Source organism: Takifugu rubripes, chromosome 9 (genome assembly GCF_901000725.2).
Source record: "Takifugu rubripes chromosome 9, fTakRub1.2, whole genome shotgun sequence".
Taxonomy (NCBI): domain Eukaryota; kingdom Metazoa; phylum Chordata; class Actinopteri; order Tetraodontiformes; family Tetraodontidae; genus Takifugu; species Takifugu rubripes.
Window position 1 is genome coordinate 350,251 of NC_042293.1, and position 18,614 is coordinate 368,864.

General features: G+C 51.3%; 2 protein-coding genes across 3 annotated transcripts; both read right to left on the bottom strand.

Moving 5' to 3' along the window:
- Positions 1-620: 620 nt before the first annotated feature.
- mbtps1 (membrane-bound transcription factor peptidase, site 1) lies at positions 621-10,383 on the bottom strand. Of its 2 annotated transcripts, none has more exons than XM_029841484.1 (22): positions 10,194-10,383; positions 8,959-9,496; positions 8,387-8,650; positions 7,543-7,755; positions 7,350-7,460; positions 7,115-7,224; positions 6,313-6,429; positions 5,788-5,855; positions 5,244-5,346; positions 4,945-5,096; positions 4,370-4,531; positions 3,974-4,118; positions 3,715-3,903; positions 3,450-3,622; positions 3,236-3,351; positions 2,992-3,148; positions 2,760-2,884; positions 2,613-2,690; positions 2,012-2,152; positions 1,687-1,818; positions 1,349-1,606; positions 621-1,264 (listed from the first exon to the last, which is right to left on the bottom strand). In XM_029841484.1, the coding sequence occupies exons 2-22, from the start codon at positions 9,143-9,145 to the stop codon at positions 1,065-1,067; spliced, it is 3,201 nt and encodes a 1,066-aa protein (XP_029697344.1). In that variant the 5' UTR covers positions 9,146-9,496; positions 10,194-10,383; the 3' UTR covers positions 621-1,064. The 2 variants fall into 2 exon arrangements, with proteins under 2 accessions (XP_029697344.1, XP_029697343.1); XM_029841483.1 differs by having other exon boundaries at positions 7,543-7,758.
- Positions 10,384-10,712: 329 nt separating this feature from the next.
- On the bottom strand, positions 10,713-15,792 carry pskh1 (protein serine kinase H1). The gene is made up of 4 exons (XM_003977735.3): positions 15,463-15,792; positions 14,697-15,084; positions 13,741-14,625; positions 10,713-12,861 (listed from the first exon to the last, which is right to left on the bottom strand). Exons 2-4 carry the CDS (start codon positions 14,763-14,765, stop codon positions 12,544-12,546), a joined length of 1,272 nt encoding a protein of 423 aa, XP_003977784.1. The 5' UTR covers positions 14,766-15,084; positions 15,463-15,792; the 3' UTR covers positions 10,713-12,543.
- Positions 15,793-18,614: the final 2,822 nt, after the last annotated feature.

The following is an 18,614-nucleotide window of genomic DNA, read 5'->3' on the forward strand; positions in this document are numbered from 1 at the left end:
CATTTGTTTGACACTTCTTTACTCTGCAGTGAGAAAAGCAATCGTTCCTCTTCGTTAAGCCCAAAGCCGCAGCACAACAACGCCGTCCAGGCGCCATCAGCTTTTCCTTTAAGTGAACTTAATGAAATGCATCAGAAAAATACAACAGAATCAGAGTTCCGTCAGGCGAATGTAAATAAACATCTTATAAAAAGGAGACATTTTCCTGTCGTGAGAAGAGCTTCATGTAAATGTTCCACCTGTGGAGTCGACATTTGTTAAAGAACTACATACTTGGAGGCACAAATAACATATTAGATCATCAGGTGGGTTCAAAAATCACCGTGGCGACACACAGGGGTCCTCAGGGGTAGAGCTGACCACACTAATGCCTGTTTTATTTAAAGAAAAATAAATCAATGAAAGTGAAGAGGCAATTTAACGGGCGGATTTTTGACCCCGAAAGGGATAAAATGGTTAAAAAGATGAGATTTTCTACCTCTCGAACCCTTTTATCGGGGATTCTTGCTGAAGTTGACGGCGTAAGAACGTGATGAATTTCATGATTTCTTTAAAATACCAATGAGACTTTTCTCTCGAAGACGCGTGAAGATAAATGAGGGAAAACGTGACCGAAGAGGTGATTTTGAATATGCTGCTTTAATTGATGACACATAATTCAACCAGGCTGTCGGTCGTCACGACGACGTCCGGCCGGCCTTCACGAATGTTTACAATAAAAAAACGGAACGCTGTGGGCGGGACGTCCAAAAGAGACGCCCAACAAATCTCGATGGGCCTCAGGTGGGTCTCTAGATGACAGGGAGTTCAATAAATATTAGAAAAGCAAATTTAAAAAGACAGTTTGATCAGAGAGAAATGTACAATAAGTCCCAAACAGGCACATCTGGGCCCAGATGTGGAGGTCGTGGGGCAACACTGTTCAACACCTAAAGGCTCCTCATTTAGACGAGGATCAAGAGCAGCTCGGCCGTCAGGTCCACGCTTTAGCGCGCTGGCCCGGCGCTCCGGCGCTGCCCGCCTCCCCAGTCCCGGGAGCAGCGCTGGAGCCAGCGCGGGGGCTCTCAGACGGTGGGGTTCTTCCCCACGGTGGACTGCTGCTGCAGGTACGTGGGCCTCTTCACTCGGGGTTTCCTGCGCTTGGGCTTGCTCTTCGCCTTGGTGAGTTGGACCACGAAAAAAGACAGGACCACCATCGCTCCCAGGAAGGCAAAGACGGGGATGGTCTGACCCACCTCCTGGTTGTAGCGGCCAGGCATGATACCTGAGGAGACCGAGACCGAGTATTGAGATATGCAGCATTGCAGCAGTAGCCCCGCCCCTGGGGGGGCCTCACCCATCGCCTCACCTCCAGGGATGTCCCAGGCGCCGCTCTCCCCGGGAGATAAAGGTCGGACCTGGGGCCGGTACGCCCTCACGTTTGGTAGCGCCACTTTGTCCAGATCGATGGAGAGAAGCTTCTGATGCTTCCACAGGTTACTGGGTGCCGTCTCATTAACCGGTTGTGGCTTCGCCCAAGAGAGGTGGGGGCATGCTGGTAGGGGGCGGGGCTTAGGGTCTCCCAGGTGAGCCTCCAAGACCTTGGAGTAACGATACAGATGGTTTCCTGGGAAGAGAAATAAAACTAGAAATAAGATCGGTCCGAATTCCCAATAATCAGCCATCTGCGAACATGTTTGTCCTCACCTTCAAGTCTCTGTGGCAACGGGCGGTCGTTGCCTGCAGGTGCCGCCACCCTGTTGTGGGAGTGGCTCAGGCTGGGGGGGGTCATACTGTAGGAGGTGTACTGCAGGAGCGAGTCCAGCAGCCAGAAACAATCTGATGGAGAGAAGCCAAGTGGAACATTTCATCCCCAAACACGGGGCCGGGTCGACCCCAAACAGGGTTTGGCCATTTTGATTGGGAATAATAATAATAATAATAATAGTAATAATAATAATGATGATGCTGGTTCAGAACGTTGACCAGAGTTAAAAACAGGAAGAACCAGGAAAGCGGAACATCTGCTGACCTTTTTGTCTGTGACTGTCATCTATACAGTTGGAGTCACCGTACAGAGCGATGCGGCCCCCCCCGTCCGATGGCGTTTGGTACAGTCCAAGGATGGGGACGCCCTCAACAACCGCCGTTTCCTGCTTCAAGACTTCTAAACCTGTTGGAAACAATCAAAAGCTTCACTTTTTGGACTGAAACAAAAAGACAGTTATTATCAGAAAAGTATGAAGATCAACAGATAAATAATGTCGGAATTTTAGGGAGGGGGACAAATCAATGATCAATCAAGAGGGATGGGGGGGTTCGGAAGATTTAGGCTCATCAAACTTCTGTAGAGTTCCTCGGGACAGCTTGGTTTGTGCTTTCCACGCCCCTCGTGTCCCCGATGAGATCACAGTTGGTCCCCTGGAGGATCAGGGTTCCTCACAAACAAGATCTCCTCAGGTTTTTATCTTTGACCGAGGAGTCTTTACTCCTGGGGGGCGTCAAAGGGACTCAATGAAGCTTCCCTTCAAATTAAAAGCACTGGATATCTTTGCCCCTAATATTTCCTGGTGACCACCGAGGTCAAAGAGTGGGAGCAGAAGGATCAGAGCTGGTCCTGATTAAGAAGGTACCTTGGTCCTTTAGGTTCTTGGCGATCACGATTCCATCCTCTGGGAAACGTGCAATGCTGCAGCCGGAGGCGTAGTACACTGAGGCAGAGCACGTGCGGTTAGTTGGCTGACCACGGGACTAACGTGGGGCTAATGTCAAGGTCTTACTGTCGTGATCAGCCAAGGTGAAGTCCCCCTCGTACAGCCCGTCGCTGAACGCCATCCCCCAAACGGTCAGCAGGTCATTCAGCGCCGGCACGTTGGCTCCGCCCGTGTCCGGCATCCACCACTGTCTGCAGACGCAATTCACCTTTACAGCTGCTCACGGCGGCAACGCGACCCCGACGACCCCGACCCCAACACATCAGCCAGGCGCCTCGTTGCACCTTTGCACCAATACCTGGTGTTCTCGTCGTAGAACTTGACCTTCCTCATGACCGAGGTGTTGTACCAGTCGCTGAAGATGATGAGCGAGAGGCCATTGTCAATGTCCCGCCTCAGCTTGGTGATTTCTTCAGGAAAATACTCCTCCTCGCTGTCCACCATTAGCAGAGTGCCTACAGGGTCACAGCAGCAGCAAAGAAGACGTGAGAACATGATCCCAAACAAGCTGCACAAGCTCCTCACCTAAAGCTTTTCCTCACCATACTGACTGGCATCAAAGCAGGTAAAAGGGGCCCCAAGCACCTCCACAAAGTAGCCCATGCTTCTCAGGTGTTGGTACATGTCCCTGAAGTTCGTGTGGATGTGGTCTCCGTTCCTGGGAGAGACACAGCAACCATGCGTTACACCCAACCCAGATCTTGAATGCAGAGATGATCGTTTGGGAGCTGCTAAGTCCCTCCTCTCGACACACACCAGTCCAGGGGATCGTTCTTCATGCGAAGGTTGTCTCGGGGGAAGTAACCCGGCGGGTAGCGCAGGTTGTGGTACTGGTCCCACAGCACCCTCTTACTGCGAGGGGGTGTCGGTACAATCTTCACCTTGATGGGGAGCTTGACTGTGGAGAGCAGCTCCCCGCCCACCTCAGACTGCAACAGGTCAGAGAGCAGGGTTGCATCTGGAGCGCAGGGGAACCGCGGCTAACGAGGCTTAAAATGAGAAGCATCGAAGGAGCACTCACGTCGTTCTCCGCCGGGGACGCCACGGTCACCATGATGTGACCTTGAGCAATTCCTTCCCACGCCGCCGCCTTCTTGGCCACTGAAATGGAAACAGCGAGGTAGCCGGCCCACGGCCACAGCACAGGGGAGTAGGACAGAGCCACATCGATGTGGTCACCATTCTGGGTCAGGTAGGGCTGCCAGATGGGCTGAACAAGAGGTCAAAGGTCAGCATCAACAGGTCAAGGGGGAACGCTGTGCTCGCGTACGTGCACGCACCTTCTCGAGGATCCTGCCGGTGACGCCCATCCCATTGAGAATGGTCACGTTGACAATAGTGGGCATTCCTCCGTAGTAGATGGGCTGGGAGCAGTAAGGCCACATGTAGGGACACTCGGTCAGGTCGATGTAGCTGGGAGAGAGACTGGGAGGAAACAGGGTGGCTAATGTCTGCGTGGAAACCTGCTCGGGACTAAAGAAGCCACAAAATGCCCGTGGACAACATGCAAAAGTGACAAATCTGGTGTAAAAACCCCCCACTAATGTTAAAGTCATACACATCTACCTTATTATTGAATTGTTCTTCAGCTCACGGTTCTCTAGAGTCAAGCTGAGCAGCACAAGCCACCGTTTGCTTGCTGACGTTCATTCAGGAGGTTTTGGTGGACCCCTTACCTGGCCTGAGGTCTGTAGCTGTTGAGGATCTGATAGGCTCTGATCAGGTCCAGTTTCCCGTGGCCTTGTTCAAACATGTTGACTCCTGGGAGCCTGCGTGCCGAGGCAATCAGGGCCTGCTTCATGGAGGCGGGGTTGACCAGCTCTCTGTTCAGAACCGTGCTGAAGGCACAGGAAGTTAGGACATCATGAGCGTCACATAGTCCCAGAGTTAGGACATCATGAGCGTCACATAGTCCCAGAGTTAGGACATCATGAGCATCACATAGTCCCAGAGTTAGGACATCATGAGCGTCACATAGTCCCAGAGTTAGGACATCATGAGCATCACATAGTCCCAGAGTTAGGACATCATGAGCGTCACATAGTCCCAGAGTTAGGACATCATGAGCGTCACATAGTCCCAGAGTTAGGACATCATGAGCGTCACATAGTCCCAGAGTTAGGACATCATGAGCATCACACAGTCCCAGAGGTAGGACATCATGAGCGTCACATAGTCCCAGAGTTAGTTAGAAATGACATCAGCAGGATCAGAAGGATATCTGCGTTGGGTTATTGCAGATTCTACTCACCTGGCTAGAAGAGTAACAGCACCAGCTACAACGGGAGAAGCTACACTAGTGCCAGAGAGCGAACGACAGCCCTCCTTCATCCCGGATCCCCGAACACCTGAGCCGTAGGTGACGATGTCGGGCTTCACCCTGCCGTAGCCTCCTGGCAGCTCCTGGACACACAGCAGCAGGGATTCAGGGTCACTCCAGCCGAGCCCCCCAGCTCAGCCACCACCGTGGCCCAGTGCACGTGTGGCCATGCTGGCAACCTGTGAACAGGTGATGGAGATTCAAAGGAAACAACTCCACGCGTCTCTCACCCAGGTCGTCATTCCTCTGGAGGAAAATCGAGCAATGTTGTCCTCAAAGTCGATCCCTCCGACACCGATCACGTCCATCTGGTCCGCTGGGTTGTTCAGCGTGCTGAGACAAAGACAGCCGGGGACGGTGGACAATGGAGCCCTGATTAGATTTGCTTGACATTTAGAAACATTTCCTCTCCTTGTCGTGGTAATTATCACTCATTAAGGAGCAGCAACACACACTCTCCCCCCACTTAGACACATCTAATGGGATGACGACAGCGTGACCTGTGGGGGAAGGGGCGTTCAGGGTCACCGCCCACAGCCTGTCAAGCTCTCCAAACCAGTGTCTCAGTGAGGACCATCTCCCAGCCAACACAAGGTTTCCTTAACTTCATCCTCTCCGAGTAGAGGGTTGCTCATGTCTGAAATCTTCTGGACCACTTCCTGGTGTACTCTCGGGTCTGTAATGTTTCATCCTGGCCAGGAGGACCCTCACCCTCCCTAGACCTTGAGCTTCAACCTTCCCCAAACTTGTGTCCTCCAGCAGGAGCAAACGTACCCGTAGAGAGGTCCATCGTTGCCGATAGCAGAGACCATGATCACTTTGTTGGCAGTCAGCTCCCAGACCTGGCCAACAAACAGAGCAACTATGGATGCAATTATTGAGGTTTCAATCAAACTGGGTGGTCGGGCAATGCCTTTGTGATCATTCCCATGCTAATTATTACTGTTTATAATTACAATTTCATTGGTTTATTTTTATTTGGTGTATTTTATGCTTTATTTTGTTGTGTTGTATTCCACTACTGTATCTTAGTTGTAAAGCACATTGTTATTTTACCTATAAAAGAGCTGTACAAATAAAGTATGATTGATTTCCTTAATAATTTACAATATAAAACTTTTACAGCAGCCATTTTCCCAACATGACTTCTACACTTGAAGGATCGACATTAAACTTCCATTATCGATACAAATTGAGAATAATAAAGAGCTGTACAGCATGACTGTAAATAAAAGGCAGTGCCATGGATTAGGGTGCAAGCGTTGCCTTCTGGCCCCACCCTGAGCAAGGTCATCTCACCTTATCAACAAAGGGATGGTCCATGAAGTCAGGCCCGCCGATACTGAGGTTCAGAACATCGATCTTCTTCAGGATGGCGTAGTTGAATGCATCTAGAAACCATGACGTGTAGGAGACCTGGGGGGGGGGGGGATGACACCAGTTAAAATGTAAAGGTGATGCATTACTACACCAAAGCTAACACATCACTTAGGAAGTTTAACGCGATTCTCCACTTGTTTGCTAGAAATCTAACCGAGGTCAGGCGTTGCCAAAGCAAACTGGAAGAGAAAGCAAACCCCAGGAGATCTGAGCCCAGCTCTCAGATAACTGCCCGAGGAATCGGCCCTTTGTTTGAGACTGTTGGCATCATTGTTTGTGTGCAGTTGTTATGGAGTATGGAGCTGTGGGTTCCCCTCAGCAGAAGAAGACTGTAAGGAGATATCAAGGTGCTTTCAGGTCCTCTTTTCTTTAGCTCACAATGTGGTTAAGAGACATCAGTTAAGAGGAAGAGTGGAGGTCAAGCTCAGGTCTGGGAGACCAGGAAAAGATCAGAGGGATCTCCTGGTAGGGTTGAGGGAAAAGCAGGTCAGAACCTCCAGGAGGATCCAGCAGACGCTGGAGTTCTGGGTCACTCTTCACCTGTTGACCTTCATGGAAGAGTCGTCAGAAGGAAAGCTCTCCTAATGTGAGATGTTAGGAGACATCAGCCTGCACACATCACGAGCAGTTCTCCCTCACTTTTGCTTCATGTCGCACGTCCTTAACTGGTGAAATTAAGATAAACCTTGACCAGAAGGGCCAAACCTTCCCATGTGTGCACCTGGTTATTGGTGAAGACTCTGAAGATGTGCAGCTCAGAGTCTGGGGCGAAGCCCTGACACTCTCTCATGCTGGCGATGACTCCTGCTACAAAGGTGCCGTGGCCCAAACCTGCAGGACGAGACAACACACGTAACGCTAGTTTCACCATTGCTAACGCTAACGAAGCACCAACAGCATGTGGAGAACTGCAACATTTATCGGGATCAGGATTTAGGACTCTTTACTCTCCTCACCATCATCTAGTGTCTTTTCATTGGTCCAGTTGGTCCGTTCCTTTACGTTCTTAAAATGGGGGTGCTTCTCGCTCAGGCCTGTATCAAAGACCGCCACCTTCACACCGGCACCTACGCCATCACACGAGAGACGGGTCAGGTTCCGTCACGGCTGTATCGGGTCAGAACAAGGCGTGCAGAGTGCTGCTCCCACCCGTATGGCCCATCTGCCAAAGAACGTCCGCCTGGAGGATCTGGGCGACGTGGCGGGGGATCGCCCGGAGAAGCCGTCGGCTGGAGTGGCGACCCGTGGCGTGCCAGAAGCCCGAGCCCAGAGACAAACTGGTTCGTCGGAAAGGACGGGACGACTGCCACGACTGCCACTTCTGCGCCTTGGTGCTTGCGTTGCACGGAGCGGTGGGTTCTGCTGCTTTAGGGACAGAAGCAGAGCGCTGACTGGACGTCCCATCCCAGTCTTAATGATCACGTCTGGAGAGGGGCGCGCTCAGGCCGCCTGTCCTCATTCTAACCACAAAACTACAGAGCTCTTCTACACATGTGTGCTGCAGTAAGGATGCAGATATCGGCACCTAATGAGAGAAAATGATGATCAAGGTGCTCCGTTTACTCCAGCTAGAGAGATTTCCACATGCAAAGGGTGGGTACACTCCAACTACGGAGTGAACGTGTCAGGAAGAGCCCTTAGAGCCTTTAGACTCGGGGTTCGTTAGCTTAGATTTCTCTCTGTTGGACCCTCTGGGGTCTCTCTGTTGGACCCTCTGGGGGTCCAACAGAACATCGACCCTGTCCGGTCTTAACAGGGCTATTAGATGCTGCGTGTGTGTGTGTGTGTGTGTGTTGGTGTCTATATGATATATGCCCTGATATGACATTCTACTTATCCTTATCTACTTATTCATTATCACGGGATTAACCGCTCTTTGGCTCTCTTAAGAGAGGACAAATGAGATGAGACATTGCCTTAGCTCCCATGAGACAGCACTCACACATAAGCAAATCCAGGAATTGTCAAACATCGCCACACTTTTAAGACTCACAGGAGACGTATTTGAGCAGGCGGAACACTTTGCGTTGCGGCGTGACTCTCTTGATGTAAGGATGGTCCTCCAGCATCAGCAGGTTACCGGGAGAAGCTTGGCGGATGTGGACCAGCTCGAAGTCACTGGGGAAGTCAGATGCTGGATTTTCCCGGGGAACGATGCGCCACTCCAGCAAGTGATCGCCGATGTTCCGCAGGGCACTGCTGATGTACAAGCTGCGCGCTTTGGCCGAGAAGTAGCCGATAAATCCGATGATGTATTCTGCAGAAACAGGCCAGGGACGCTTTTAAAAACCAGACGCTACATTAAAGTCCTCAACATTTAATAGGACAGGTTCTGTTGAACGTAACACTGCAGACTTGTCAACACATCCCCCCTAATAACCCTGACATTAGAGTAAAAACAGAAGAAGAAAAGAGCCTTTTTTAAAGTTGAAATTAAAGGAATTTCTCCAACATCAACACCTCATTTCCTCTTTCTCACTTGCTGTGATTGTGTGATTATCCATCTGTCCATCAATGACATCATCTGGAGGACACCTTTAAAAACACCTTTAATTAGATTCTTACCATCTTCCACCACCTTAGAAGAGAACTCCAACTTTAGGGTCAACTGGGAGCAGTTGGAGTCACAGGAGGACGGTTGCGGTGGGTCGGTGGTAGGCTTGGACCCCCCCAATGGCTCCGTTCCTAACAAAGGCAGGAAGCCCACCAGCAGCCCCAAAAAAACAGATACCCACACAGGAAACAGGAGCATTTTGACGTGCTAAACAAACGGAAGCAATCCCAGTTACTTCAAGGTTAAGAGGATAGAGAAACCACTAAGACTGGACTTCAGGTTAGTGGCGTGTCCACGGCATTTCAAGTCCAGTGCTCCCGATTTGAATCCATACTTCAAACAGCCCGATGAGCTAGACTAATTTCTTTCTGCGTTTTCTCTCCATGATGGTTGTCCAGGGTGGAAGTCAGTGGCACTGCCGGAGCAAACCCAGAGTCTCCATGTCGAGAGCAAGGGAGGCAGCCGGTGATGACAGCAGGAGGATCCGGAAGGGCTGCAGGCTATGGATTATGTCAGTCCCTCTTTCACTGCAGGCGTTCCTTTTGGAATCTGAAATGAAAGAAGCACATAGCTAAAATGATCACCTCAATCGTTCAGTCATGAAAGAGCATTTCCTTTTCTCATAGAAAGAAAGAAACTCCACCACCTTCTAAGCATAAACAGACATACATTAGACTGGGAGTAATGAGAGAAAAGTCATTGTTCTGGTTTAAAGGTAATTTATGGTAACTTGTATAATCAATCTTGACAGAATCCAGCAAATTAAAACAAGAGAACTTGGAATCAGTCTTATTAACATGAGCCATTAAACGTTCAACTGGGCTGTTTTGCAGCCTGAAACGACTGTCAATAGGCTTTTGTTCGGTGGGGATCGTTGCTTGAGCAAGCACAATATTCAAAGACCAGAGGTAGCAAAAATAGTGTCACCAGTCCGGGCAGGAAGGTAAACAGCTCACTAAGCTAACAAAGCAAGAACAAAAAGCCATTTAAGCGCACATTCTGAGGAATGAACCACTACGAAGAATGGAGGAGAGGCTAACCTCGAGGAGGGAAGGATTTCATTTAAACACCGTCTATGACAACATTTGGACAAACCTCGAAGGCAGGTGGGAATGCAGCCAAGGCTGCACACACACCTCAAAGCTGCTTCCAACCACGGTTGTTTTGGCCCCAGGAAGCTACCGCAGCACTAGCTTTAGCAAGCAAAGCTGAAATATCCGTAGGCGTCTGGGTCGTTAAAACTCACCGTGCTGACAAATGATTCCCAGTCAGGTGTGTGTGTTCGTATAGCGCATCGTCCGTGTAGTGGTGAAATAACGAACACTACTTCATTGTTATATTGAGCCAATTATACGCTAGTAGCATTCCAGCTAAAGGCTACAGACACTGACGTATGCTTCCCTGCGGGTGGCCAGGTTCTTCTTCTCTCGATTAATGCGCGTCGCAGCCAACCTGTCGAGCTCTCTATCGCCCCCTACCTGACGGAGTGTGCGCAGCCTTGTGGTGACATGTACTTCAGGATGTAATTTAGATCCATAGAACCACAATCAAAACCAGCTGGGAAAAAAGTAGATAAAGGGCTTGGAGAGACCTCGGACATCTCTTATCTTACATTCAAGTCTTGGAACGTCCTCTATCCTAACTTATTCATACGTTCGGCTGACACGTCTAATAAAATGAAACAAAAAGAAGGAGGTGTTCAGACGTTACAGTTGTCGGCACACAGAAGAACCCCGGTGGTCCGGAGCAGATATTCGGACAGCGATAGTATCAATACGTTTTATTGTTCACCTCAGATTAAAAATACAGACAGATAAACACGTGAGGTCGGCTGACATGGCTCGGCTGGATTTCCAGGACAAGAGTTACACGTGAAGAAGAACCAAAAGAAGATGAGAGCAACGTTGGCCAGTTTGAGGAGACACAACAAACCCAATGACGAGGAGAACTCAACGGAATAGAATATAAATAATGTGCTGTTGGGGAAGATTTTCAAAGGATTGTTTAAAGATACAGAAAAAAAAATTAAATCCACGATCAAAAAATCACATTCTTTTGACCAAGGACTTGCATTCAAGTTCAGAATATTCAAACTTATATATAATAGTCTATATTCTCTATTAACCTCGGAAACTTTTACCAGGTTTACAAAAAAGCTACACGACTATGAGTTCATATAACTGCCCTAAAACAACAGCTCAGTTATGCAGTGAAACAGGAATATACGAGGAAACGGACCATCAGGCACGTCCGGGGCATCAACACCGGCCAACGGTGAAGGTCAAGGACCCCCCCCCACCCCCCCACCCCCCCGCTAAGAGAACCATCCTGGACTGAATAAGTTGGCCCAGATTCTGGTATTTAAGTGCACTTCCAGAGCAAACACCACCCCTCCGAACATGGAAACACGAGTTCACGGTTCTTTTCAGTGGTTCTTCGTCGTTCCGGCCTCGTGGCCGCTGCTCCAACAGTTCCAGGCCGACGTCGGTCGGAGCCTCGAAAAAAGGTGAACTTTAATTCTGACGCCGTCGGATGTGGTGGGAATTTGATTTTAGGTGGCTTCTTCGTCACTTAAAACCGCTGGAAACAGGTGAGCGGGAGCAGCCGGGCCTGCTGGTTCCGGCACGTCTTTGGGTCCAAAAGGTTTAAGACGCAGATGTGAAGAAGGGAACCGAGAGAGAAGAAGAACCCAGTAACTTCAAACCACTTCAAACAAAAGGCTTAAATGTCTGTTTGGGTGGGAGAAGGAAAACGATCTGGTCCAATAGTGGTCAAAGTCCAGCTCTCCCAGCTCCAGATTCTCCCATCGTCCTGGTCTGGAGGGGGGCCTGATGTTGGGGGGGGGGCAGAAGAATGTCCAGGGACCACCGTGAAGACAGTCAACAAGAGGAAAAGACTTCCCTCTGAAGCTGATCGAGGGTCCAGGGCAAAGGAGCTGCAGCACGTTCTGGTGAGAACGGTTTTTTTTGGGGGGGGGGGGGGGGCACCCTCAGGCTGGGGGCCTCCGTCAACCTCAAAAGTCCGTCATTCTCATCCTTTTACGCCACAAAAGCCTGGAAACTCGCCCGTTTACAGCACTGTAGCTTGAAGTGGTTCTAAAGGGCTTCAGGACCCCCCCCCCCACCCCTGACCCCCCCCCCACACACACCCTCCACCCCCCCAGAGACAGATGAGAGAAAGGCAGACTTAATTAAGATGACCGACCTTCATTAGGACTTTTAGGAGACGTCTGGAAGACAAGAGCTGCACATAGCAGCAACATCACAGCAATGGGGGAGGGGGGGGCTCGCCCCGCCCCATCAAGGTCATTAGGTCACGGTCCATCAAGGTCATTAGGTCACGGTCCATCAAGGTCATTAGGTCAAGGTCCATCAAGGTCATTGTCCAGTGGCCGTTTGGATCCAGACTGTGTGTTCAGGTCAGTAATAAATAAATATGTAGAGATTCTGGGGGACAAACAGAGGAGGGACGAGTCCAAGACGAGGCCGAGAAGTTCTGGACACAAATGTTGCTGGTCGGTACCAAGTCTGCCATGTCTGGCCACCCAGGACGAGAGCCAAAGTGGCCTCTGGGCCCCTGGAGCCCCGTGGGGGGTCTCACCCGTTGTACTGCTGCTGGTAGCGCCGGTTCAGCTCGCGCAGCTCCTTCTCCCGGACTCTTCGGGCTTTGTTGGACTTGGTGGAGCGGCTGGAGCGGGTCGACTGGGCCGACTTGGTGCTGTGGCAGCGCGAGGACGCCCGCTTGAGGAGGTTCTGAGATATGCAGCGCTGCAGGTTCTTCATGGAGGAGGACGCGGCCAAGCTTATGATCCAGGGGTGCTTCAGGGCCTGACCCGCCGTCAGCCGCTCGCTGGGGTCCACCGTCAGGATCCGCTCAACAAAGTCCTTGGCCAGGTTGGACACGCTGGGCCACGGCTGCAGGGGACACAGGTCAGCACGTTAGCACGCGTTAGCACACGTCAGCACACGTTAGCACGCGTCAGCACGCGTTAGCACGCGTCAGCACGCGTTAGCACACGTTAGCACGCGTCAGCACGCGTTAGCACACGTTAGCACGTTACATATAAGACAGCCGTCAGGGATTTGCAGCGTCACCGAAGGTGGAGTTTCCCCTTCAGGGGTCAAGACCTTCAGCACCAGGGGAACTGACCCGATCGGATCCGGGTCGGGGGGGGACAAAAAATCTAAAGAAAGGAAAGGAAGGAAGGAAGGAAGGAAGGAAGGAAGGAAGGAAGGAAGGAAGGAAGGAAGGAGGGAGAGAAGGAAGGAAGACAGGAGGGAAGGAAGGAAGACAGGAAGGAGGGAAGAAAGACGGGGGAAGAAAGGAAGGAAGGAAGACAGGAAGGAAGTAAGGAAGGAAGGAAAGAAGGAAGACAGGAAGTAGGGAAGGGAAGTAAAGGAATGAAGGCAGGACAGACAGAAAAAAAAAAAAATATATATATATATATATATATTTTTTTTTTATATATATATATATATATATATATATACACACACACACACACACACACACACACACACACACAGGCAGGCAGACAGACAGGCAGTGATAGTGGTTCAGCACCGATTATCTTGGATTTTTCCAGTGCTTTGATCCGATGCTGCTCTGAGCTGTGATTAAAGAGCCGTTTAGAACAAAAAGCTGGATCCAACCTGGAAACTGTCGTTTAAATTAAAAACAGCCAGGACCTGAACGCACGTTTCCTTTTAAACCTTCTCAACCTTCAGCTGCCACCAAAGTCCTGATGTGAACCAACCGTTAAAGGTGGGGGGGGGGTGGGGGGGGGGGCTCACCTCTCCGGAGAAGCTGTACTTCCCCTTGAGAATCTGCCGGTACAGCCTCATCCGGTTGTCGTCCTCGAACGGCATGGTCCCGCTCAGCAGGATGTAGGAGATCACCCCCAGCGCCCACATGTCCACGGCGTTCGTATAGGGTTTCCTCACGAGGATCTCAGGGGCGATGTACTCCGGCGTCCCGCAGGTGGTCTTCATCAGACACTCGTCGCCCTTCTTCCTGCTGCTGGCCAGGCCGAAGTCGGTGATGATGATCTTGGAGTCGGCTCCCGGGTGGTAGTAAAGCAGGTTCTCGGGCTTCAGGTCCCGGTGGGTGATCCCCAGCGTGTGGAGGTACTTGAGCCCGTCCAGAACCATCTGCAGCACCCGGGTGGCGTCGCGCTCCGTGAAGGAGCCGCGGGCGATGATGCGGTCGAAGAGCTCGCCCCCCGTGGCCAGCTCCATCACCATGTAGACGCGCTCGGCGGTCTCGAACACCTCCATCAGCTGGATGATGTTGGCGTGGCGGACGCGGCGCAGCACGCACAGCTCCGACTCGCACACCTCCCGCCCCTCCCGGTACCGGGTCTCGATCATCTTGATGGCGTACGGCTGCCGCGTGCTCTTGTGCTCCACGCGCACCACCCGGCTGAAGCTGCCGCGCCCGATCAGGGCTTTGATGTCGTACTTGGCGGTGACGCGCGGGTCGAACTTGGCGCGGTACTTGGCCACCTTCCTGCGCTGCGGGTCGGGCGGCTCCGCCGGGGGCTGGGCGGAGGCGGTCCGGTCCTGGGTCGGGTGGGCGGAGCGCGCCTTGTCGCCGGCGCCGTCCATTTTGCTCTGGGCGCAGTCCCCACGTATGAAGTGCTTGTAGACGTCCGTCTGAGGAGGCTGCGGCGTGTCCACCTGCCGGGACACAAAGGTCACGCCGTTATTTAAGAGTCGAGCAGAACCAAGACCCAGGTGCTGGTTCTGACCTTTTTGACCAGATCCAGCTGAACGTCCCCTGGAGGCTCGGGGAGGACCTTACTGTTCCTGCACCCCATCACATCACCTCGGGCCGCTGCCCCGTCAGCCCCTCAGGCCACCAGGAGTCCTGCCTCATCACAGCCGGTCCAACGCACTCAGGGCATCGGGCGTCCGGGTCGGGCCCACAGAGGGTTGCTGGACGCGGCCGGCGCCAGTCGTGACCTTTGAGCGCCGCTGCATGCGTGTGAACATCCGCGGTCCGAGGGCAGAGGAAGAGCGGCGGGGTTGGTCCCGATGTGGCGGTCCGGTGTGGACGATCCCGGAGAAAGACCGGATGGAGGAGGAACCGGTTCGGGATCTAACGGAGGTCCGTTACAGAGGAAAGCTGCTCTGAAACTGGGAGTAAGAGACAAAGAAAAACAGACAGATCTTTAGCATCAGGTTCAGAAAGACAAACCTAAAGGAGCCGAACAAATAAACTCCTTAAAACTAGACACTGTAGAACATCAATGTTCACTTTTAACAACAACAAAAAAACAAAAGTTGGGAAGTTTCAAATGACCAGATTCACATTCTGACTCTGGAAAACGTCTTGACGTTAAATCAAAGTGGTGGAATCTCCATTACAGCTTAATTAAATGAGAATAAACAGGCCTCGTCTGTCAGGACGACCTTTTCCAGTGGATCCGCGCCTGGAACCAGCCTGGCCGGGAGAGGCTCCGGCTCCTGAGAGCATCCACATACCGAGGGGACAAAAGTGCAGGAGAATCTTACCCTTCCTTGTCCCGGAGAGCCGAGGGTAGTCGGAGGCTAACTAGCCGACTAGCAGCAGGGTTGGACTCCCAAGTTGGCCAAATCCAGCCTCCTCACCCCACTATCACTCAGCTCGGCTTCTCCATTTTCACTTCACTTTTCCCAAGTTTCTTCCTGAAGGGAAAACAAGTCAAACGTGTTCGTGGTGCCGCTCGCAACGCCCGGCGTCAGTTCCGAAGCTTCCAGAGGAGAATATTTAAAAGTATCCAAAGTTTGTCCGTGAAGTCTCTTCTCCGGACGGTGTTTTTAAAGCGCAGCCACCCTCTCGGTCAAGTTGGCGGAAGTCGACGCGGGCGTGAGCTTCCGGTGCCCGCTTTCAAAATAAAACGCCACCAAACACCAAGCAGGATTCTGATAGCATGCGCAAAGGAACATCAAGCTTTATATTAAGTATAACTTTGGCTCCTGTCACACTGTCAACTATATAATATACCATCACTCCACCATAATGACATTTTGAAAAAGCCATGACGTGAAGAGCTGAAGTGGACGGTTGTTTTTGTTTTTTTGGTTAGTTGTAAAGAGAGAGTGAAATTAAAGGAGTTGTCAAAATTGGCGCATGAGGTCGGGGTATTTATAGACTCAATGCCCCTATAATATAAACACGGGCTGTATTGGTATATTTTGGGTGTGTCCCGATGACGCAGCAGGTAAAATGTTGGACCGGTTGGAAAATGTATGGAAATAACGTATTGACGTTTGTGTCAGTTCCCGACGCGTCCACGTGGTGTCACTGTTGCAACGAAGTTTAATTTTATGTCGAAATCACCGAAGCCCAATAACCCAATAACGCATATATGATGTATCTATAATGTATAGAACCTACTGCAACAACAACTACAGACTAAGTCCTTGTGTCTGAGCAGGGCCAGGGGCCAAAGTGAGACAAGAAATAAGGAAACTGGTGGCCAGAGCTCAACAACACAGGGGGGGTCAGGGGAAGCCTGGTTCTCCTGGGGCCCAACTGGGGCCGCTGCAACTCAAGGATGAGCCAGATGTTCCAGCTGTTCATAAGAGGGCGCTCTTCCACAGGTCCACCAGGTGTCCCCAGAGGCTGAAGACAGCATGAATAATCACGCGGTTTTATTAAACTCTAATCCGGTTGTGACAGAAACTGAGGCGAGTTGTGTTTAATCACTGGTCCGATTGTCTGGAGGCGACTGAAATGAATCACGTTTAAGGTTTATTTTGACAGAAAGCTGGAAAAAAACATCAGCCAACGTTATTGGTTTTATTTATTACATAATGAAAGTGCACTGCTACAGAATGATGGTCTTTATTTAAGCCAGCCCTTTCAGAACTGATGGAATTTAGCTCAATTCTGCCTCCTTTGTGCTCCAACAATCTTCATTTTGTCTGAGTTAGGAAGAAGAAATGAGGTCGTTGTGCACCGACCTGCCGACCTCTGACCCCGCTGACCCGCTCGGCTCTTCATCAGCGTTTGACCTGCTGATTTAGGGAGAATCCGGATCTTTAGCTAATTAAAAACACACCAAATAAATGGAGCCGGATCTTTTGGGAGGGGACAGGACGCTTCAGCCATTTCATCATTGCTGTAAGAGATCAACACTTTCTTGCTTCAGACCTGATTTTTTTTTTGGGGGGGGGGGATTTTGAGAGGCCTCTCCTTTTGTTGCCCCCCCCCCCCCCCCCAGAGTCAGTATCATCTGTTCAAGAGATTTTCTTCATCTATGTGATTCTTTCCTTCTATCGTCTCTCTCACATGTGTTTTCTATTTATTTCCCTTATATTTTGAGTGGCTAGAGTGTGTGTGTGTGTGTGTGTGTGTGTGTGTGTGTGCGCGTGCGCGTGCACGTGCGTGTGCGTGTGTGTGTGTGTGTGTGTGTGTGTGGTGCCGTTTCAGAGCAGATCCATGATGGAGGACGTTATCTATCTATGTTATCTATGATGGAGCCGTTTGCTCTGGCTATGCTAGCAAGGCTGGAAGCTGCACGGCTCCGGGGGGGGGGGGGGGTCGTGACCCTTGTGTATCGGGTGCCGAACGTTAAAAATGTCTCTTATGACTGGTTTTCTTAAACTAAACCCCACCTCAAACTGAGCGCCGCCCTTCTCTGTTGTTCTGAACATTGACTTGAAACATTTATATATAATATTTACATTTACATTTAACATTTAGTGTTGCTGAGGCAGTTGAAGCCCCCCCCCCCCCCCCGAGCACCTTTCAGTACTCATCCAGAGGCCTCTGTAGGCAGAGAGGGATCTACGGGGGGGGGGGGCGCCCCAACACAAGCTGGGGAGCTCCACGCTAGCCCACACCAGCCCCCCCCCCTCAGGGTGGGGGGGTTCCAGAGCCCAGACTGCAGGAGGGGGTGAGCCCATCTGTAACTGGTACTGCTCCCCCCCCCCCCAACTAGGTCAGGCTACAGGAAGTTGGACCCACGTCACTCGTTCGGAGTGTTCAGAACCCCTGCGTCTTTCTCTGTTCCTTCCTGCCTCCACATGACCCCCCCCCCCCACCCTATGGATAATTCATTAGTGTTTGCTTGTTTGCCTGCTGTCCTGGGGACACTTCAGGGACCGCGTCCCCCCGATTCAGCGTGAGCCGGCGTCACACTGAAATTACCGGTGCATTTATCAGACTCCACTTTGGTGGCGCCGGGGCGTCTCTGAGACGCTTCTTCTGCGTCCTGTCCTCATTCCCCGGCCCTCAGCATCATTCCTGCTCCTCTTCCTGGTTCTCATCCGTTTGTCCTGAAGGTCTGAAGCTACTCAAGAAGACAGCTCCTGGTTTCAGAACTGGCCTGGATGCACGCGCGTCCCATCTGTTGCTAATTTAGCAGCTATTCAACGATGGGCCAGAGTACAAACGACACCAGCATGTTGCTCTTGTCTCGCTGAAGATCTTCACCGGGCCTAATGAGGTCCGGTTAATGTGCTTTTATTCTGAAATGGCCTAAAATGCTGCACATGGGCCAAAATAAGTGGCCAATCGCTCCGATCTGACGGAGGCTCGACTGGAAAGATGGAGCTCGATTGATTAGACAATTAGTGAAAAGGTCAGAGCTCAGCTGGGCTAATAAAGCTACTGGATTCCTGCGGTGAACCCGCATATAAACGCGCGCGCGCGCACGTGCACACGCCCGCTAATGCGC